We start from the raw sequence: 22,268 nt of genomic DNA on the forward strand, positions 1-22,268 counted from the left end.
ACAAGGAGGTGGGGGGGGACCCAGAGGATGGGCAAGAGGTATATTCAGAGGGACAGAGGGAGAAAAAGGAGAGTGAGAGAAAGAATGTGTGTATAAAAATAAGTAACAGATGGGGTACGAGGGGGAGGTGGGGCATTAGCGGAAGTTAGAGAAGTTGATGTTCATGCCATCAGGTTGGAGACTACCCAGACGGAATATAAGGTGTTGTTCCTCCAACCTGAGTGTGGCTTCATCTTTACAGTAGAGGAGGCCGTGGATAGACATGTCAGAATGGGAATGGGATGTGGAATTAAAATGTGTGGCCACTGGGAGATCCTGCTTTCTCTGGCGGACAGAGCGTAGGTGTTCAGCAAAGTGGTCTTCCAGTCTGCGTCGGGTCTTGCCAATATATAAAAGGCCACATCGGGAGCACCGGACGCAGTATATCCTGCTGCGTTCAGCAGCAACTTTTATGTGTGTTGCTTGAATTTCCAGCATCTGCAGAATTCCTGTTGTTAGCATCAATTAACAAGGAGTTTTGGAAAAATTAATGGACCTCAAAGCTGATAAATCTACAGGACCTGATCTCAAGGTAGCTACAGAAATGATGGACATGATGGTTGTCATCTTTCAAAATTCCGGGATGTTTCCCACTGATTGCAAGGTAGCAAATCTAACCTTACCTTTTAAGAAAAGAAGAAGGAAGGTTGGCCACTCAGGCTGATTTCGTATGGCGAACAATGGAGCTTATTATAAAGGAAATGGTAACAGGGTAGTTAGAAAGTAATAATTGGACTGGACTGTGTCATTACAAAGGAAAACCACGATTGACAAATATTAAATAATATTCTGAAGTTGTCATAAGCAGGATGGATGATAGTGAATAAGCTGATGTGGTCTTTCAGAAAGCCTTTTAGAAAGAGATAATTGAATAAAATTGGACCGTGTGGTTTTAGGGGTAATATATTGTATTGACTGAGGATTGTTTCATGGATAAGAAACAAAAAATAGGAATATCAAAGTCAACATTGGTATGAGAGATGGTGATTAGCCGGCTGCTTTCATGTTAAGACACCTGCTGTTCATATCCGATATCAGTGCTTTCAATGAGGGATCAAGTGTAATATATCCAAGTTAGAGTGATAGATTCATGCGACAGGAAGACGACCCTTTGGCCCACTGTCATGCTGACCATTGAGTACAATTTTATACTAATCCAATGCAAACCTCATTTTTTATTTTCCTCACGTTTCTTAATTTTGGCGACATTCCAAAGCCATGTGGCAGTATGGATTCTGAGGAAGAATCAGAGATTCAGGGGTCAGACTGAGTGAATGGGCATGGAATGTAATGTGGAAAAATGTGAGGTTGAATTTGGTAGAATAAATAGAAAGAAAGTGCATTTTTAAAAAATAGAATGCAAGGTGTTCACAGGGACCTGGATATACTTGTGCATAAATTACTGGAGGTTCATATGCAGATTGAGCAGGCAATTAGAAGGCAAATGGCCTTTATTGTGAGAAATAGGAGCAGGAGTAGGCCATTGACTCCCTCAAGGTTACTATGTCATGGTTGACCTCCTACCTCAGTAACATTTTCCTGCACCATCCCCTTATCCCTGGGTGCCCTTAGTATTCAAAAATCCACCAATCTTTGTTTCAAATAAATTCAGTCGTTGAGTCTGCAAAGCCCTTGTGCATCACCAGTTTGAAAGATTATGCCACCTCCTCACGCATATTGAAATTTCTTGTACATCCGCTATTACCAAAATAGATTGCCATGCAACCAACATACTTGATACTTTATTGTCGCCAAACAATTGATACTAGAACATACAATCATCAGAGCGATATTTGATTCTGCGCTTCCTGCTCCATGGATTACAAATGGATAGTAAATATTAAAAATTTAAATTATAAATCATAAATAGAAAATAGAAAAATGGAAAGTAAGGTCGTGCAAACAAAACCGAGAAGCAGGTCCAGATATTTGGAGGGTATGGCCCAGATCCGGGTCAGGATCCGTTCAGCAGTCTTACCACAATTGGAAAGAAGCTGTTCCCAAATCTTCTTCAAGCTCCTGAGCCTTCTCCCGGAGGGAAGAGGGACGAAAAGTGTGTTGGCTGGGTGGGTCTTGTCCTTGATTATCCTGGCAGCACTGCTCTGACAGCGTGCGGTGTGAAGTAAGTCCAAGGACGGAACATTGGTTTGTGTGATGTGCTGCGCCGTGTTCACGATCTTCTGCAGCTTATTCCGGTCTTGGACAGGACAACTTCCACGCCAGGTTATGATGCACCCTAGAAGAATGCTTTCTACTGTGCATCTATAAAAATTAGTGAGGGTTTTAGGGGACAGACCAAATTCCTTTAGTTTTTTCAGGAAGTAAAGGCGCTGGTGGGCCTTCTTGGCAGTGGACTCTGCTTGATTGGACCAAGTCAGGTCATTTGTGATATTGACCCCGAGGAACTTAAAGTTTTTGACCTGTTCCACTTGCGCACCGCCAATGTAAATTGGGTCGTGCGGTCCACTACTCCTTCTGAAGTCAACAACCAATTCCTTCATCTTGCTGACGTTGAGGGATAGGTTATTGTCTTCGCACCATGCCACCAGGTTACTAAGTTCCTCTCTGTACTCAAACTCATCATTACCCGAGATACGGCCTACAATTGTTGTGTCATCAGCAAACTTATATATTGAGTTTGATGGAAACTTGGCTACACAATCATGGGTGTACAGTGAGTACAGCAGGGGGCTGAGTACACAGCCTTGTCGGGCACTGGTGCTCAGAGTGATTGTAGAGGAGAGCTTGTCCCCTATTTTTGCAGCCTGGGTCCTGTCTGTGAGGAAGTTGAAGATCCAGCTGCAGATCTGAATGCTAAGGCCCAGGTTCCGGAGCTTAGGAATCAGCTTATTTGGAATGATGGTATTAAAGGCAGAGCTGTAGTCAATGAAGAGGAGCCTTACGTATGCATCTTTATTCTCCAGGTGTTCTAAGGAGGAATGTAGGGCCAGAGAGGTGGCATCTGCTGTTGACCTGTTGCTCTGGTAGGCGAATTGCAAAGCGTGGAGGTTGACCAGCAGGCTGTGGTATAACGAATCGCTCGAAGCACTTCATAGCTATTGATGTCAGAGCCACAGGTCGATAGTCATTCAGGCGTGCCACCTTGCTCTTCTTCGGCACTGGGATTATCGTTGCCTTCTTAAAACACGAGGGGATCTTAGACTGAAGCAAGGAGCAGTTGAAGATGTCAGCAAACACTCCAGCTAGCTCGCTTGCACAGGCCTGGAGAACCCATCCCGGGACGCCATCTGGACCTGTCGCCTTCCTTGGATTTATCTTCAGGAAGGCCCTTCTAATGTCTTCCTCGGCGACAATGAATCTCGATGCCACCAGGTCCAGTTCATCCAGAGGGAGCGGGACGGTCCTGTTTGAATCTTGTGTAGAATACGTTAAGTTCGTCAGGAAGAGAAGTGCCACAGTTATTGATATTCCCAGCCTTTTCTTTGTGCCCAGTGATCTCATTTAGACCCTGCCATAGTCTACTGGCATCCCTCTGGTTAGCCTGGGCTTCCAACTTGGCTCGATATTGCCTCTTGGCGACCTTAATGGCTTTCCGGAGTTTACGCCTGGATTCCATGTAGCGACTGGTATCCCCGGACCTAAAAGCTGCAGTTCTAGCCTTTAAAAGGGACTTGACCTCATAATTCATCCAAGGTTTCCGGTTAGGGAATACCCGGATCGTCTTGCGAGACACACAGTCCTCTGTGCATTTCCAAATAAAGTCCGTGACAGCTGAGGCATACTCATTGAGGTTAGCTGCTGAGTCCTTGAATGCTGACCAGTCCACCGATTCAAAGCAGTCACGGAGGACCTCATCTGTTTCCTCCATCCAACGTGACACTACTTTTGACACCGTGACGTCCTGCTTCAGTTTTTGTTTGTAATACAGCCTGGTGGTCCGATTTTCCGAAGTGAAGTCGTGGGACGGAACAGTAGGCATCCTTGACTGCTGTGTAGCAGTGGTCAAGTATATTCGGGCCTGTAGTGGGGCAGAAGACATGTTGGTATAACTTTGGCAGTGCCTTTCTGAGGTTGGCCTAGTTAAAGTCCCCGGCTGTAATGAGCAAAGCCTCCGGATACCTGGTCTCAAGTTCACTGATGTTGGCATACAGTATGTTCAGAGCACACTCCACGTCCACCTGGGGGGGAATGTAGACCGCTGTCAGTATGACCGAAGTGAATTCCTGTGCTTGTCAGTGCTACTGTGTCCAAGCACCACACAGTGTTGATCAGTAGGCAGACACCACCTCCCCTCGTCTTGCCCGAAGATGCCATGTGGTCCATCTGATGGATCTGATGGAACATAGACCATAACCAAATAGGTTGCAACAAAATAGAATGCAACCAATATTTTCACTGCTGTTTTTCTTTATAAGTAGCGATGCAGCATTCCTTGATCCTGATTTCCATCTGGTATTTGAAGCCAGAACCCTTTTTTCTCTCTCAGATTACAAAGTAACAGGGAAGTTCATACCCCTTCTGTTTAGGCACTGAAAATTCCCCCTTTGTCTTCAAGTTGCTGGAATTTCTAACTTTGGAATATCCTGCCGACTACACCATTTGTTGGATTCTGGTGTTATTGATCCAAGAAATCAAGAAAGAAACACAAAACTTTTTGCTTTAAGGTAGTTTTATTAAGAGTTAATAGAACAAAGGGAAGTTGAAACAAAGAGTGATAGGAGTCTACTAGTTGAGAGACAAAGGAACAAAGATGACACATGCAAAAAACAGCTATTTTTATACTACAGAGACAAGGATTGAGTGGTGGGGTGGAAGTGTAAGATGGTTCTTCACTCTGCTAGTCTGCAGGTCACTCTTGGGCAAGGCATAGCACCTGCTTAGCTCCTCAGTCTGGGTCACGAAGCCATGGGAGCAGGTGGTGGATGACTGTATGAGCAGCTGGTGCATATCACAAGTTCTGGTTATGCAACCACTGACACCAGGCAGACAATCTCTGAAGACTATTGATAAAGGCTGGGGTCACCCATCTTGTAAAGAAACTGCTCAGAAGTAGGCTTTGGCTAACCACTTATGTAAGAATTCGCCAAGAAAAAATCCTGATCATAGACTATGATTGCCTCGATCATACGACATGGCACATAATGACAGTGATGAGAGATAAAGAAAAATTCCATTCAAATCTGTAGATAAGAGACAACCAATGAGAAAGACCATAAATAGACAAGCAGAATTAGACCATTCGGTCTATTGAGTCTGGTCCACGGTTCCATCATGATATATTATCTCTCTTGACCCAATTCTCCTGCCTTTTCTCCATAATCTTTGACACTCTGACTAATCGAGAAGCTATCAACCTCCAATTTAAATATATAAGACCATAAGACAAAGGAACAGAAGTCGGCCATTTGGCCCATCGAGTCTACTCCGCCATTTTATCATGAGCTGATCCATTCTCCCATTTAGTCCCACTCCCCCGCCTTCTCACCATAACCTTTGATGCCCTGGCTACTCAGATACCTATCAATGTCTGCCTTAAATACACCCAATGACTTGGTCTCTACTGCTGCCCGTGGCAACAAATTCCATAGATTCACCACCGTCTGACTAAAAAAATTTCTTCGCATTTCTTCGCAGAGAAACCCTGCGAAGAGGGTGGTGAATCTATGAAATTTGTTGCCACGGGCAGCAGTGGAGGCCAAGTCATTGGGTGTATTTAAGGCAGAGATTGATAGGTATCTGAGTAGCCAGGGCATCAAAGGTTATGATGAGAAGGCGGGGGAGTGGGGCTAAATGGGAGAATGGATCAGCTCATGATAAAATGGTGGAGCAGACTCGATGGGCCGAATGGCCAACTTCTCCTTTGTCTTATGGTCACCCCACAAAGGGATCTGTTTTCACCTTGACACGAAAGACTTTTTCTGCTGATCAGTGTCAAAAAAGCCAAATTAAGTCCACTGTGATTCAATGTTCTAAGACAATAAAACATGAAAACTTCCATGGGGGGTGGGGGGGTGAATACTTTTTATAGGCTCTGTAGATGATACCCACAATCAAGAATAAAAGATAATTGATTATGGATTTTTCCTTGCTTTGTTACCGATTCTGTTACGTACATCATTCTATACGTGTATGTTTTCCCTCTTGTCAGGTCACAGTGAGAGAGGAGTTAGTCAGGAGTTAGTAATATGTGCAAGAGAGGGATTTGATATTCTCCTAACTGGGACCAGAGTATGAAAAGCCCCAAGGCCCACTGAGTTGAAGAAATACAGGGTGATCGATCCCAAAAAATGTTAATGCAAGTAATATGATCACAGACAGTGAGGCAGATTGCAACAGATGGAACTGTGTTTATTTTTTTGTTTTGCAGAATGAGATGCAACAAACAGTTCACACTTCAGAACCAATTCGAGTCCAAACTCCAAATAAATAGAAGTTGACAGCTTGGGTGGCACTATCACCTCGCTGGTTCCATGTTCCAACTTCAACTAATGTTTCCTTTGAAAGGCAACACCTTTGACAGTGTAGCAGAAGTGGAGAAGTTTGCTAATGATTGCACAACGTTTGCAACTCGTCAGCAAATGAAGCAAGACCTAGACAACATATAGGCATAGGTTGGTAAAGTGACAAATAACATTTTAAGCACAGAAATGCCAGGCATTGGCCAACTACCCTTGACTTCGAATGTCTTTAAGACCATAAGATATAGGAACAGAGTTAGACCATTTGGCCCATTGAAGCTACACCACCATTTCATCATGGCTGATCCAATTTTCCTCTCAGCCCCAGTCTCCCGCCTTCTCCCTATATCCTGTCATATCCTGACCAATCAAGGATCTATCAAACTCTGCCTTAAATATACATAAAGACTTGGCCTCTACAGCTGCCTGTGGCAAAGAATTCCACAGATTCACCACTCTCTGGCAAAAGAAATGCCTCTTCATATGACAAGCCAATAAGTCCTGGAGTTCCTCGTGTTTGCGTTTTTAAAGTCCTGGAATCATTTTCTTGAACCTCCTTTGAACCCTCTCCAGTTTCAGTATATCTTTTCTAAGGGGCCACCGGAAACAGTTGAGGCCAGTTCATTGGCTATATTTAAGAGGGAGTTAGATATGGCCCTTGTGGCTACGGGGGTCAGGGGTTATGGAGGGAGGGCTGGGGCGGGGTTCTGAGTTGGATGATCAGCCATGATCATAATAAATGGTGGTGCAGGCTCGAAGGGCCGAATGGCCTACTCCTGCACCTATTTTCTATGTTTCTATACCTTCTCACAATACTTCAAGTGAAGCTTTATAAAGTTTCAGCATTACATCCTTGCTGTTATATTCTAGTCCTTTTGAAATGAATGCTAACATAGCATTTGCCTTTCTTATCATAGACTGAACCAGCAAATTAACATTCAGGGAATCCTGCACAAGGACTCCCAAGTCCCTTTGCACCTCAGTTTTTTGTATTTTTTCTCCATTTAGAAAATAGTCAACTCTTTTATTTCTTCTACCAAAGTGCATGACCATACACTTCCAGAGACTGTATTCCAACTGCCATCTTTTTGCCCATTCTCCTAATCTGTTTGTTCTTCTGTAGCTTTTCTGCTTCCTCAGAAATACCTGCCCCTCCACCTATCTTCATATCATCTGCAAACTTTACAACAAAGCCATCGATTCCATCGTCCAAATCATTGACATATAATGTAAAAAGAATCAGTCCTAACAGAGGCCCCTGTGGAACAACACTAGCCACCAGCAGTCAGTCAGAGAAAGCTTCTTTTATTCCCACTCTGCCTCCTGCCAATTAGCCACTGCTTTATCCATGCTAGAATCTTTCCCGTAATACCATGGGCTCGTAGCTTGTTAGCAGCCTCGTGTGGCACCTTGTCAAAGGCCTTTTGAGAATCCAAGTACACAATTATCAGCTGATTCTACTTTGTCTATCCTGCAATAGATAGAGTGGATAGCCAGCGCCTCTTCCCCAGGGCACCACTGCTCAATACAAGAGGACATGGCTTTAAGGTAAGGGGTGGGAAGTTCAAGGGGGATATTAGAGGAAGGTTTTTTCACTCAGAGAGTGGTTGGTGCATGGAATGCACTGCCTGAGTCAGTGGTGGAGGCAGATACACTAGTGAAGTTTAAGAGACTACTAGACAGGTATATGGAGGAATTTAAGGTGGGGGCTTATATGGGAGGCAGGGTTTGAGGGTCGGCACAACATTGTGGGCCGAAGGGCCTGTACTGTGCTGTACTATTCTATGTTCTATATGCTAGTTACTGTTTCAAAGAATTCCAACAGATTTGTCAGGCAAGATTTTCCCTTGAGGAAACCATGCTGACCACAGCCTATTTTATCTTGTGTCACCAAATACCCTGAGACCTCGTCCTAAATAATCAACTCCAAGATCCTCCCAACCACAGATGTCAGACTTACTGATCTATAATTTCCTTTCTTCTGCCTCCCTCCTTTCTTGAAGGGTGGAGTGACATTTGCAATTTCCAGTCTTCTGGAACCACTCCAGAATCGATCATTTTTGAAAGATCATTACTAATGCTTCCATGATCTCCTCAACTGCCTCTTTCAGAACTCTGGGGTGTGTACCATCTGGTCCAGGTGACTTATCTATCTTTAGACCTTTGAGTTTCCAAAGAAGCTTCTCTCTAGTTATGTTAACTTCACACACGTCTTGCCCTTTGACACCTGGAACTTCCAGCATACTGCTAGTGTCTTCCACAGTATAGACTAATGCAAAATACTTATTCAGTTCATGTGCTGTTTTGTTGTTTCCCCCATTACTACGTCTCCAGCATTGTTTTCCAGCCGTCCAATATCCATTCTTGCCTCTCTTTTACACTTTATGTGTCTGAAGAAACATTTGGTGTCCTCCTTAATATTATTGGCTAGCTTTTGTATTCATTCGTTACCTTCTTAGTTATTTTTTTTAGTTGCCTTCTGTTGCTTTTTTAAAAGCTTCCTACTCCTTTAACTGCCCACTAATCTTTGCTCTATTACATGCCCCCTCTTTGGCTTTTATGTTGGCTTTGACTTCTCTTGTTAGCCATGGTTGTGTCATCTTTCCTTTGGAATACTTCTTCCTGATTGGGATGTATATATCTTGTGGCTTCCGATTTGTTTCCAGAAATTACAGCCATTGCGATTCTGCCGCCATCCCTGCCTGTGTTCTTATCAATTCTGGCCAATTCCTCTCTCATGCCTCTAATTCCCTTTATTCTACTGTAATACAAATACATCTGACTTTAGCTTCTCCTCAAATTTCAAGGTGAATTCAATCATATGATCACTGGTCCCTAAGGGTTCTTTTACCTTAAGCACGTCATTGCCAATCACATCCATTGCAGGCAGAAAACAAAGGTATTAGTTATTCTATTACTTGCACTTTTGTGGACTACGATCACTGGAATCCACAGCCTGTAATTTCCTTTTGGGAGTTGTGCTTTTAACCATCTGAATGACCTGACATTTTTGCAGTATCCTGAAGCATTCAGCAAATTGGACTCTTGAGAATGCACGTACAGCCATGGCTGCCATTGCTGGAGTGGACTTGTGGCTGGATTGAAACTTCGGTCTGGATTAAAGTGGTGGGGCTTGAGCCCGAGAGCAGAAAACAGAATGACATTTAGCTGATTTAAGTGCCGAGCTAGATTAAAAGATTCAGGCATCGACGGCGAAGGACGAACTGGTGTTCTGCTCACTACTCTGAGAGGCTTTACTCACCTCAGTGCTGACCTGGCTCTGTGACTGTGGCCTTCAGCCGTTGGACTTCTGGACCGACTGCAACACTGACCTGGCTCCTTGACTGTGGCCTTCAGCCGTTGAGCTCCGTGACCGGCTGCAGTGCTGAACTGGCTCCGTGGCTGTGTACTCACTTTCAGGGACTCAGCCATTCACGTTCCGTGTGTTATTTGTTTTTTTGATTGTTTGCACAATTTATTTTCTGTTTCCGACATTGGGTGTTTGATGGTCTTTGTGTGTGTGTGTGTGTTTGTTTTTACAGTGGGTTCTATTGTATTTCTTTGTTTTCTGACTGCCTGCAAGAAGACAAATCGCACAGTATATGACATACATATTTTGATGATAAATGTACTTTGAACATCCCATGGCTCAACATTGACGAGATCTTCAAGTGAACTAAACACATAAATACTGTAGCTATAAGTCCAGGTCAGAGACTGAGAATCCTGTGGTTAATGACTGAATTCTTGACTTTGCAGGGCCTTTCCAGTATCTACAAATGAAGGCAGGAGAGTGAACATTTTCCACTCGGCTGAATTAATATAGCTTCAATAATCATCAATATTCAACACCATCCAGGACAAAGCAGCTCACTTGATTGGTGCCTCATTGATTTCTCCAAACATCCATTCTCTCTACTTCATAATGTCAGCTACATTATGCACTGCATTTACTCACCTCAGCTAGTCTGATTATACCTCATAACCTGTGACCTCTCTCACCAACGACGAAGGCAGCAGGTGCATGGGAACACCACCTGTTGGAAATTTTCCTCCCAATTTGTACATCAGCTGGATTTGGGTGACCATATTGTTCTTCCTTCATCATCTAAATCTTTAAATTCTGTGTGGGAATACCTTTGCCAGAAAGTCCACAGAGGTTTTGGAAGGTGGCGCACCACCTTCTTGAGGGCATTTAAGGATGGGCATTAAATTCTGGCCTTGCCAGTGATCCTCACATTCTGAGAAAACTGAATTAAAAATAAATAGCTGAGACATCAGCCATTATTATTGAGTCTTTGGCAATTCACTTCTGGAGGATGGAAAGTTTTAAGTTTGTACCACTAGTGACCTTCATGCCTGAGATCCTAAGGCCATGGATTCAAGAGCCACTTCAGAAGCTTGAGCCCAAAATCTAGGTTGACTTTTTGTTTATTACGAAGGAAATACTGCAACTTTGTGGGCTGCTGTCTCTTGGTTGAGAAGTATAAAGCAAAATCTTGTGTTCCCTATTGTATGGATGTAAACACAACCATGTGCTGGACAGAGATTTTCTGCAGTGTCTGACCAATGTTGGTCAATATCATATTGTCAGAAATGGCAGCTTCAGAATGAACTGATCATTGAGCAAGTTTGATCTTTGCATATTAAGAAAATGAAGGGAAATGAGATTGGACAGGAAAGTGACACAGGTAAGAGTTCAGTCAGGATCATATTGAATGAGCAATTTCAGAAATCAGAGGTGTAGAAAACTTGTGCAGGATTTCCTAAAGGTTAGCTTGCTAGTTAAGTCGCTGATGAGGAAGACAAGTGCAATGTTAGCATTCATTTCGAGAGGACTAGAATATAAAAGTAAGGATGTAATGCTGAGGCTTTATAAGGCTTTGTACATATTGCACTTGGAGTATTGTAAGCCGTTTTAGGCCCCTTATCTAAGAAAGGATGTGCTGACTTTGGAGAGGGTTGAACAGAGGTTCACAAGAACGATCCTGGGAATGAAAGAGTTAATGTATGAGTAGTGGTTGATGGCACTGGACCTCCACTGACCACTGTTCAGAGGAATGGCAGGGATCTGATTGAAACTTGTGGAATATTGGACAGCCTAGAAGAAGTGGACATGGAGAGGTTGTTAACTACTGTATAATGGGGAGTCTAGGACTTAAAGGCACAGCCTCAGAATAGAAGGGTGTTCATTTAGAACAGAGATGAGAAAAAAATTCTTGAGCCGGAGGGTGGTGAATCCGTGGAATTCATTGCCACAGAAGGCTGCGAGGCCAAGTCATTGGGTATATTTGAAACGGAGGTTGGTAGGTTGTTCATTAGTAAGGGCATCAAAGGTTACTGGTAGAAATCAGGAGAATGAGATTGAGAATAATATCTAATTCTCCTCCTATGTCTTAAGGTTGTATTGAATGGCCACCTTCTGCTTCTTTTTCTTAGACTCTTTTATCATACTCGTGTTTAGGGAACATTGCTGGAGGTAATTGGCTATCATGTTTTCAATATTACAACGATGACTATACTTCAAAATATTACAGAATACGAATCAGGCTTATTTTAACTGACATGTTGAGAAATGTATTTTGTAGCAGCAGTACAATGCATGTCATAACAATTGCTGTAAGTTTGAAGAAATAAGTGCGAAAAAGGGATTGTGAGGTAGTGTTCACGGGTTCATGGTCTGTTTAGAAATCTGACGGCAGAGGAGGAGAAACTGTTCCTAAAACATTGAGTGTGGGTAATGGGGTAATGGAAGCACTTTGGAACTTGCAGAAATACATAAGGCATTTTATTAACACACCTTTGCTTCTGTAGTTTTATCAGTTTTTAACGAGTTGTGAAAAAAAATCTGTGTCTGTTGGTACAAATTCTCAGCAGGAGCTTTAACTTTTCATTTTTGATTGCAGGCAACAAGTGGAGGTGGAGGTTGGCCGATGAGTGTGTGGTTGACTCCTGACCTCAAGCCGTTTGTTGGAGGGACATACTTTGCCCCTGAGGATGGTTTACTCCGGCCAGGTTTTAAGACAGTGCTGAGGAACTTAGCTGACCAGGTTTGCTATCCTTTGGTTTTGTTGTTAAGTTGTCTCATAATTTTTGGATCCTTGACCATATCTATTTCAGTTGGATAAAGGTCTTAAGTTATTCAAGACCAAGGAGCTGGATGGAGCTAAGTTCACAGATCGGCCATTACCTAACTGAATGGGGAAACAAGCTCAAGGAGATAAGTGGGCAATGATCCCTTGTTCAAGTTGAATTTACTGTCAGTTGCACAAGTACGGTGAGGTACAGGTACAATGAAAAACTTGCGTGGAGAAGCATCACTGGCACATAGATTCAACCAATACACATAATGTAAAATTTTACATAAATTGCACCATCTAGGAGGGAGATTGAAAATCTGGCTGAGTGATGCCAACCTCAACCACACCTTCAATGTCAGCAAGACCGAGGAGCTGATTAGAGATTTTAGGAGGCGGAAACTGGAGTTTTATGAGCCTGTTCTCTTCAGGGGATCAGCGATGGAGAGGGTCAGCAACTTTATATTCCTCGGTGTTATCATTTCAGAGGACCTATTCTATCTAGGTCCACCACATTAGTGCAATTATGAAGAAAGCACGACAGCATCTCTATTTTCTTAGAAGTTTGCAACAACTTGGTATGACATCAAATAATTTGACAAACTTCTATATATATGTAGTGGAGATTATATTGACTGGTTGCATCAAAGCCTGGTATGGAAACACCAACACCCTTGAAGGAAGAATCTACAAAATGTAGTGGATATGGCCCAGTCCATCAAGGGTAAGGCCCTCACCGCCATTGAGCACATCTACATGGAGCGCTGTCATAGGAAAGCGGCATTCATCATTATGGATCCCCACCACCCAGGCTGTGCTCTCTTCTTACTGTTGCTATCAGGAAGAAGGTACAGGAGCTTCAGGACTCACACCACCAGGTTCAGAAACAGTTATTATCCCTCAACCATTCAGGTCTTGAGCCAGAGGGGATAACTTCACTCCACTTCACCTGCCCCATCATTGAACTGTTCCCAGAACCTATGGACTCCCTTTCAAAGACAATTCATCTCATATTCTTAGTATTTATTGCTTATTTACTTATTACTACTATTAATTTTTTCTTTTGTATTTGTAGTGTTGTCTTTTGCATCTGGTTGTCTGCCCTGTTGGGTGTGGTCTTCCAATGATTCTGTTATAGTTATTGGAATTACTGAGTATGCCTGCAAGAAAACAAATCTCAGGGTTGTATATGGTGGCATATATGTACCTTTACTTTTAACTTCGAATGTACTGTAAATAATACAAGATAGTGAAGAAAAATACTGCAAAACAAGACACACGAAAATACAATTAGAAAAAGGCCATGATAGTACAAGAGATGGTCTGTAGTGTTCTATTGCTAAAGTGGGATTAGGGTTGTGTAGGCCATTTTCACATGTGTAGGAAAGTAGCTGTTCTTTAACCTGGTGCTGTGGGACTTCAGACTTCTGTACCCCTTGCCCAGTGCGAGAGGACATAATGTGGATGGCGGAGTTCCTTGATGGTAAATACTGCCTTCTTGAGGTAGCACCCTGTGTAGGTGCTTACTCTGATGGGGAGGGCTATGCCCCAATGGACTGGGTTCATTGATTTCTACAGTTTCTTGTACTCCTGTGTATTCGAATTGACAGCCTTGACCCAGCCTGTCAGCACTAGCTTTGACGAGAGTTGGATAGGCACACTGGAGATTTGTTTTCTTTGTTTTAATTGTGTCAAGAAAATTTGTTTAATCTTCTCTTAGTTCTTTTATTCATTTAGGAAGGAGTTGATTGGACTTTTATATTACTCGTTAATATTACTTGTTGAGCCATTTTCTTGAATCTTGGTGAAGATACAATACTGTACAAAAGTCTGAGGCACACGTAGAGTGAAGGTGCTTTCAAAAATAATAAAAGGAAAAATTTCTAATTATTAAAAAATTTACTACAAAGAGCAGTAAACAGTAAAAAACTAAATCAAATCAATATTTGGTGTGACCACCCTTTGCCTTTAAAACTGCATCAGTTCTCTTAGGGACACTGTTGTGCATTTTTTTTAAAGAAAACTGGCTGGTGGGTTGTTCCAAGCATTTTGGAGAACTTGTCATAGTTCTTCTGCAGACCTTGGCTGTCTCACTTGCTCTATCTCTCCAGGTAGTTCCAGACAGCCTCGATGGTTTGAGATCAGGACTTTGTGGAGACCATACCATCCGTTGCAGAACTCCTTAATCTTCTTTTTGCGAAGGTAGTTGTTTATGATGTTGGCCGTGTGTTTGAGGTCATTATCCTGATGAAGAATGAAGTTGGGACTAATCAGACACCTCCCTGATGGTAATGCATGGTGGATGAGAATCTGCTTGTCCTTTTCAGCATTGAGGATTTCATTAACTTTGACCAGATCACCAGCTGTATTTGTAGAAATACAGCCCCAAACCTACAGGAAACCTTTGCTGTGCTTCACTCTTGGCTGCAGTCACTCATCTCTCCAGCTTTTCAACAGACAAACTTCTTCCTGTTTAAGCCAAGATTTTCAAATTTTGACTTCTTAGTCTATAGGATTTTCTGCCATTGTTCAGCACCCCAATCCTTGTGCTTTTGTGTGTAGATGAGTCTCTTGGCTTTGTATCTTCAGAGGAATGGCTTTTTGGCAGCAACTTTTCCATGAAGACCACATCTGACAAGACTCCTCCGGATTGTAGAGAGTTGTTCTTGGGTTCCAATGATTTCTGTGAGTTCTGAGCTGATAGCAGTGCTGGACTTCTTCTGATTTAGAGGGGTTGTCTGTTTTATGTATCTCTTGCCTGATGCACTGAGTTTCTGTGGCCAACTGCTATGTTTCTGGTCCTCAGTCTTGCCTGTTTCTTGGTGCTTCTTCAGAAGAGCTTGGACAGCACACCTTGAAATTCCGGTCCACTGTGAGATTTCTGCTTGGGAGAGATCTTGCTGATGTGGGATGACCACCTTGTGCCTGTGTACTCTGCTCACCCTTGTTATGGTATAATAATTGATGATTTGAAGGTTAAACTGTCACTTCTGCCACACTCTCACCTTTCAGTTTGATTGCCCTTCACCCAGTGTGATTCCTTCTACATCCTTTTCTGTTTCAGTTAATCAGTTTAGTTCACTCAACTCATTATGTCCTTGATCATTAGCACCTGTTTGTTATGTTTGTTTAATCATGCGCTGGACTACATACCTACAAAGTGATCATGTTTTTATTTGAAAAGTTGTTTATTACTTAATATGTTACTTTCTTTAATGAAATACAAACATTTCTCTGTACATTTAATTTTTTGGAAAATGAGTATTTGGAAATTTAAAGTTTGCTCTTTACTGCTGACAGACTAATGCAGAGGACAAAAAACATCTAAAGCACAATTTATATAAGAAACCTAGGGCGCCTTAAGACTTCTGCACAGTACTGTACTTCAATGATGGTAATAGGTAGAGAGTTCCCATATCCACATCCAACAACAATGGAAGAGGGATGATACATCTGCAAATACAACATCTGTAGGAGTAGTCCTGATAAAACAACTGAGTTTAAAGGGTGCAAGAGGCAGGCATAATTTGAGAAAACTAATTATCGTCATCGACTATATTATAAGTAAACTTGGTTTTGCATGCTTTCAACACAGACCATTTCATCACAATAATGTATTAACTTTCTGAAGTCGATAACCAGCTCTTTTGCTGATATTGAGGGAAAAATTGATCATGCCAGTTGTGAATTCAGCTTAAATCTATGAGAAGCTGGAAACTTGGTGGCACAATGATACAGCTAAGAGCATTATCATCTTGCAGCCCTAACTGTGGCTGCTGTCTCTGTGGAGTTTGCATATTCTAATGGTGACCTCTGGGTTCTCCGGTTTACTTTCACATCCCAAAGATATACGTGTTTATAGTTATCTTCCCACTAGAGTGTAGGTGAGTGGTAGAATCTGAACAGGCTATGAGATGGGGAGAGCAGAAGAAAAGAGATTAATGTAGGATTGGTATAAATGATTCATGGTTGGCATGGACTTGTTTGGACCAAGGGCCTGTTTCCTTGCGATATCTCTCAATGACTCCGTGACCATTAGCAGATTCAGTTTTTGACTAGTTGCTTCCACTGGTTATTAGTGTGTGTTTAACTCTCAGTGGAAGTCCTTTCCAAACAATTAGAATGATTTAAGTATTTTATTTCTGTGGTTGTTCACCTAACCACATATTTGTTTGTTTCAGTGGAAGAGGAACCGGAGTGAAGTTATAGAGCGTGGCAACAAGATCCTGGAGGCACTGCAGAAGAGTGTAGTGATGAGTTCTGACAAGGAGAGAATGCCACCACCTTGTCCCCAGGTGATGGAGAAGTGCTTCCAACAATTGGCTCGCTCTTATGACAATGAATATGGAGGATTCAGAGAGTCGCCTAAATTCCCTTCACCAGGTGAGTTATACAAGTGTGCCTAAAGATGATGCACTCAATATTGTTTGGAAGTCATAAATACCTCTTGCATTTATATAGCCCCTTTAAATGAGTAAAATGTTACACAGTGCTTTACATGAGTCAAATGAGTCAACTTTTAAGGAAAATCGAGTGAGGATGGTGAATTGCAGAGGTTCAGTGACTGAATCCAGAGGATATGAAGTGAATAAGTAAGGGAAAGGCTATAACTAGTGTGTAAAGGAACAGGGGAATTAGGAGTTGTGGGAACACTGAGTTCTTGGGAGGGCTGTGGAGCTGGATGAGTGGGGAGCAAAAACTTACATACTGCCCATCACGCTATTGGTGTTTAGCGCAGCAATGATGGTCCTTTATTTCTGTCTATACCATCATCACACACAGATGTAGAAGAATTCTTCATTGCTGTTGCTGTAACAATTTTCTTTTTGACTGGTCAGGGTTGTTAGCCCTGAATTGAACCCTCGAACCTGGAAGACTGGTGGATCAGTCTTTGTCCGGCTTCTATCCTTTGACCTCTTTGGCATGGGTGACCCTACCAAGAGCCAAACCTCAAAGCCCTGACTCCAGCCATCATAGCTCTCTTGAGTCATTGAGGCAGGAGGCCTCCAAACCCTATGACAAGGTTGTGATTCTCTTGGAGGGGGGAGCAACAAGGCCATAATGGGAATGAGTATACAGGTTTCCTCCGCCATCCGAAGGTAGAGCGTTCCTATGAAATGGTTCGTAAGCCGGAATGTCGTAAAGCGAAGAAGCAATTACCATTTATTTATATGGGAAAAATTTGTGAGCGTTCGCAGACCCAAAAATAACCTACCAAATCATGCCAAATAACACATAAAACCTAAAATAACAGTAACATATAGTAAAAGCAGGAATGATATGATAAATACACAGCCTATATAAAGTAGAAAAACTTCTCTACAACGATTGCCTGCACAGATCTCTGTAGCAAAAATCTCATGCAAGCGCTGTTGGCAGAAACACGGCGGAAGCGTTTTCGGCAGAAAATCTCAAGCAAGCGCTGTTGGCAAAAGCACTCTCTCCAGTAACCTTTAAACTATGAAGCTGCCAAATCATACCAAATAACACGTAAAAATACACAGCCTATATAAAGTAGAAATTATGTATGTACAGTGTAGTATCACTTACCGGAATTGGGACAGCGCCGAGCATACTGATGATGGTGTGTTAGGCTGAGTTGTCGGAGTTTGGGTGGTGCAGTGGCCCCCACCCTCTGGGCAGTGACCCGATACGGATCCGCGAAGCATGCTGGGGTACAGCGGTAGCCGGGGCGCACCCAGCACATCTTTAAGAAAAAAGCTGAGATAAATATGCTCATTAATTTGGTGCCGCCTGGCACATTATTGTCAGCCCAGATCAGAGGCTGCAGTCGCCTCTGATCTGGGCCGACATTTACGTGCTGGACGGCACCTAATTAATTAGCATGTTTATTTTGGCTTTTTTCTTAAAGATGTGCTGGGTGCCTCCTGGCTACTGCTGCATTCTCTGCGAATTGGTATCTGTCTGCGGCCTGGGGGTTGGGGTGGTGGGACACTGGGGTATCATCTCATTGTCGATCAGGGCAGGCAGCTCATCTTCTCCTATGACTGCCTGCCTCGATGTCGAAGGTCGAGGTTCGTCGTCTGCTGTGGCTGATGTGGAAAGCTTGCTTGACTGCTTAGCCTCGCTCATTTTTCTATCATACAGTTCTTTGTAAGCACTCAAACCATCCTGCAACTATGCCCTAAACCGATGTACCCTTTCAAAATTAAAGTCGTACTTTATCATTGCAGTGAAAATCTCACGCAGGTACTTCATGTTCATTTCCTGGATGACTTCACCTTTGGTCCGTTTGCTACTGTATTTGGTTTCGATTGTTATCCTTTCCTCTTGCAATTGCACCAGCTCTTCATCTATCAGTTCTTGGTCATGGGATGCCAAAACCTCTTCAACATCATCTTCGTCAACTTCCACAAGCCAAACTCACTTTGTCCTTAGTTCGTTCACCATGATCGAAATGCTTAATTATGTCTAGTTTTACGCTAAGTGTAACACCTTTACGAGATCTTTCAGGCTTTTCCGATACCTTAGAACTCACCTTGCTAACGGCTGCTCACGGGCACAGGTTTAAGCAATGCCGGCGAGAATACAGTTCGGAATCCGGGGGACAGCAGCTGTTCGGGGCGCACGCTGCCTTTTATTGCGCGCTGATTTTTTTTCGCGTGCTGCCTTTTTTCGTAACAGTGAAAACACCTTCTGTTAGCGAAAACAGGGGACTAATGTAGGTCTTTTGTAACAGTGAGGTTTCGTTAAGCGAACGTTCGAAAAGTGGGCGACACCTGTAAGGAGGTGAACTTTCAAACTGGTATTATATTATTATTGCATGTACTGAAATACAGTGAAAATCTTTTGTTTGTTGGCCATCCAGACACATCATTCTATACATAAGCACAGCAATGTAGTAAAAAGAAAAACAGAATGTTGAAGTTCTAGTTGTAGAGAAAATACAGTGCAGGAGACAAATAAGGTGCAAGAGTCATAGAAACATAGAAAATAGGTGCAGGAGTAGGCCATTTGGCCCTTCGAGCCTGCACCGCCATTCAGTATGATCATGGCTGATCATCCAACTCAGAACCCTGTACCTGCCTTCTCTCCATACCCCCTGATCCCTTTAGCCACAAGGGCCATATCTAACTCCCTCTTAAATATAGCCAATGAACTGGCCTCAACTGTTTCCTGTGGCTGAGTCATGATGAGGTTGACTGCAAGATCAAGAGGTCATCTTTTAACATATGAGATGTCCTTTCAGGTGTCTGATAACAAAAGCTTGTAGTTCTTAGGTAGTGGGATAGAAGCTGTCCTTTAGCCTGGTGCTCTTAGTTGTTTCTCTCTTCTGCTCAGTGTGAGAGGGGAGAAGAAAGGATGACCATGGAGGGAGGATTATATTGTCTGCTTTTCTGAAGAAGCAGTAAGTAAACAGAAGCTCAGATGTTCTGGGGCAACACCGGCATTTCTTAAGAGTGTATAATGAAAGTGTTAGTCAACTAACCAAATCCTCAATTCAGTGCCCCGTTTTACAAACACTGAACGTAGCGCACATTCACTGTGCACTGTAGTTCACAAATGTAAACACAAGCTTGTAGTTCTTAGGCAGATTTATTGGACCATTTGGCCTTGGCTTTTCCTTGCACGCCAATTTTGTATATTTCATGTGAAGTGTTTTGGGAGGAAGCGAAGAGACATTTGAGATTATGGCCAATGCTCCACACTTCTCTATCCCGGCTGGTGGGTATGCCTCGACTTGCTGTTGTATGGGAGTGTGAAATGAAGTCAATGGAGCATTTGGATCAATGTGTCACAGCTTCTGATCAAGGGTTTCTTGTGTCTTACTGACTGCATTTCTGTGTTCTGGCATTTTTATTTTGTTTTCCCCTGTCCATTTCCAACAAACTCGATCTCTCTCCTCAAATTTGCAACTTCCCATTCTGTCTGGAAAGACTGTATCTTTTTGTTTTCCTTTGGCCAAATCTCTGAATTCTGCTATGACCATTTGGCTTCAATGTGACATTGAGCGCATTGGCATGCAGTCTCATTAACCTGTCACCCTGTGCTTAATGAAAAGTCTTGATTTAACCTTGTTCTTCCAATATTTCCCTTGTGCATATTCCCATTTTAATTGCTTCATCAGTGTATATCATAACCACACTAAAGATTTTTTGATTGTCTAAATAAGACTTTCAGGGAATATCAGATTTATCAGTGTGTGCTTTATTCTGTTTTATTAAAATTATGTCAGTAGATCAAACATATCTGCCACTGCTTTAATTTTTCTCAAACTACACAGTGGAGTGATTTTAATTTAAATCCAGACCATGGAAGCTATTAATATTCCAAGCAGTAGCAGTGATGATGAGATGCATAAGTTGGCATGAAAATCGTAGAATTAAAGTTTTAAGAAGGGAAAATTGAAAGGGTAAAGAAATCAAAATTTTGAAGGTCTTAAAAGGAATGAGCAGAAGTAGAGGACAATGCAAGGTACTTTCATTTCACAAGAGGTAGAAGGAAGCTGTGCTGCTGTAAGAATGGGAAGCGGGGAGAGTGTAAATGAAGAGGAGAAAGCTAAGGGTTTACAGGATGTAGAAAATTGGGAACAGTACAGGCCCATTGACCCTCAATGTTGTGCTGACTTTTTAACTTATTCTTATGAACAATCATACCCTTCCCTTCCACAAAACCCTCCATTTTTCTGTCATCCATGTGCATATCGAAGAGCCACTTAGATGTCCCTAATGTATCTGCTTCTACCACCATCCCTGGCAGTGCGTTCCACGCATCTATCTCTTTAATAAAAAACTACCTCTGGTATACCCCCTATACTTTCTTCTAATTACCTAAAAATTATGCACTTTCATATTAGCCGTTTCCACCCTGGGAAATGTCTCTGGCTGTCCACTCTATCTATGCCTCCGATAATTTTGCAGACTTCTTTCATCCTTCTTTGCTCTAAAGAGAAAGGCCATAGCTCATTCAACTTATCATCACAGGACATGCCCTCTAATTCAGGCAATGTCCTCGTAAATCTCCTCTGCACTCTCTCTAAAGCTTACACATCCTTCCTATAATAAGGTGACCAGAACTAAAAACTCAAAGGCAACACACACAAAATGCTGGAGGAGCTCAGTAGGTCAGGCAGCATCTATGGAAACGAATAAACAGTTGACTTTACGGGCCGAGACTTTACTGCAGAACTAGAAGGGAAGGAGGAAGATGCCGGAATGAAAATGTGGTGAGAGGAGACGGAGAAGAGCTAGAATGTGATAGGTGAAGCGAGATGAAAGGCTGGAGAAGAAGGTATCTTTTAGGAGAGTGAACCTTAGGAGAAAGGGAAGGAGGAGAGGATCCAGGGGGAGGTGATAGGCAGGTGAGAAGAGGTAAGAGGCCAGAGTGGGGAATAGAAGAGGGGAGGGGGAGGGAAATTTATTTTTACCTGTATGAGTAATGATATTCATGCCATAGTTTGGAGGTTACCCAGATGGAATATAAGGTGTTGCTTCTCCACCCTGTGGGTGGCCTCATCTTGGCACAAGAGGACCAACATGTCAGAATGAGAATGGGAATCAGAATTAAAATGCTTGGCCACCAGCAAGTTCTACTTTTGGTGGATGGAGCAGAGGTGCCCGATGAAGAGTTCTCCCAATATATGGCAGTTCTTACCAATGTAGAGGAGGTCACATTGGGAGCACCGGACATGGTAGACGACCCCAGCAGATTTGAAGATGAAGTATTGTCCTCACCTGGAAGGACTATTTAGGGCCCTGAATGGAGGTGGAGC

The 22,268-nt window shown here is 42.7% G+C and overlaps 1 protein-coding gene across 3 annotated transcripts in view; it reads left to right on the forward strand.

Moving 5' to 3' along the window:
• Positions 1–22,268, forward strand: part of spata20 (spermatogenesis associated 20) — a 489,201-nt gene that overhangs the window by 41,633 nt on the left and 425,300 nt on the right. For all 3 annotated transcript variants that reach the window (XM_072242745.1, XM_072242746.1, XM_072242744.1), the window contains 2 exons: positions 12,365–12,508; positions 16,717–16,918. In XM_072242745.1, coding sequence (XP_072098846.1) covers positions 12,365–12,508; positions 16,717–16,918 — 346 coding nt within the window. The remainder of the gene's footprint in view (positions 1–12,364; positions 12,509–16,716; positions 16,919–22,268) is intronic.

This window comes from Mobula birostris, chromosome 24 (assembly GCF_030028105.1).
Source record: "Mobula birostris isolate sMobBir1 chromosome 24, sMobBir1.hap1, whole genome shotgun sequence".
Lineage (NCBI taxonomy): Eukaryota > Metazoa > Chordata > Chondrichthyes > Myliobatiformes > Myliobatidae > Mobula > Mobula birostris.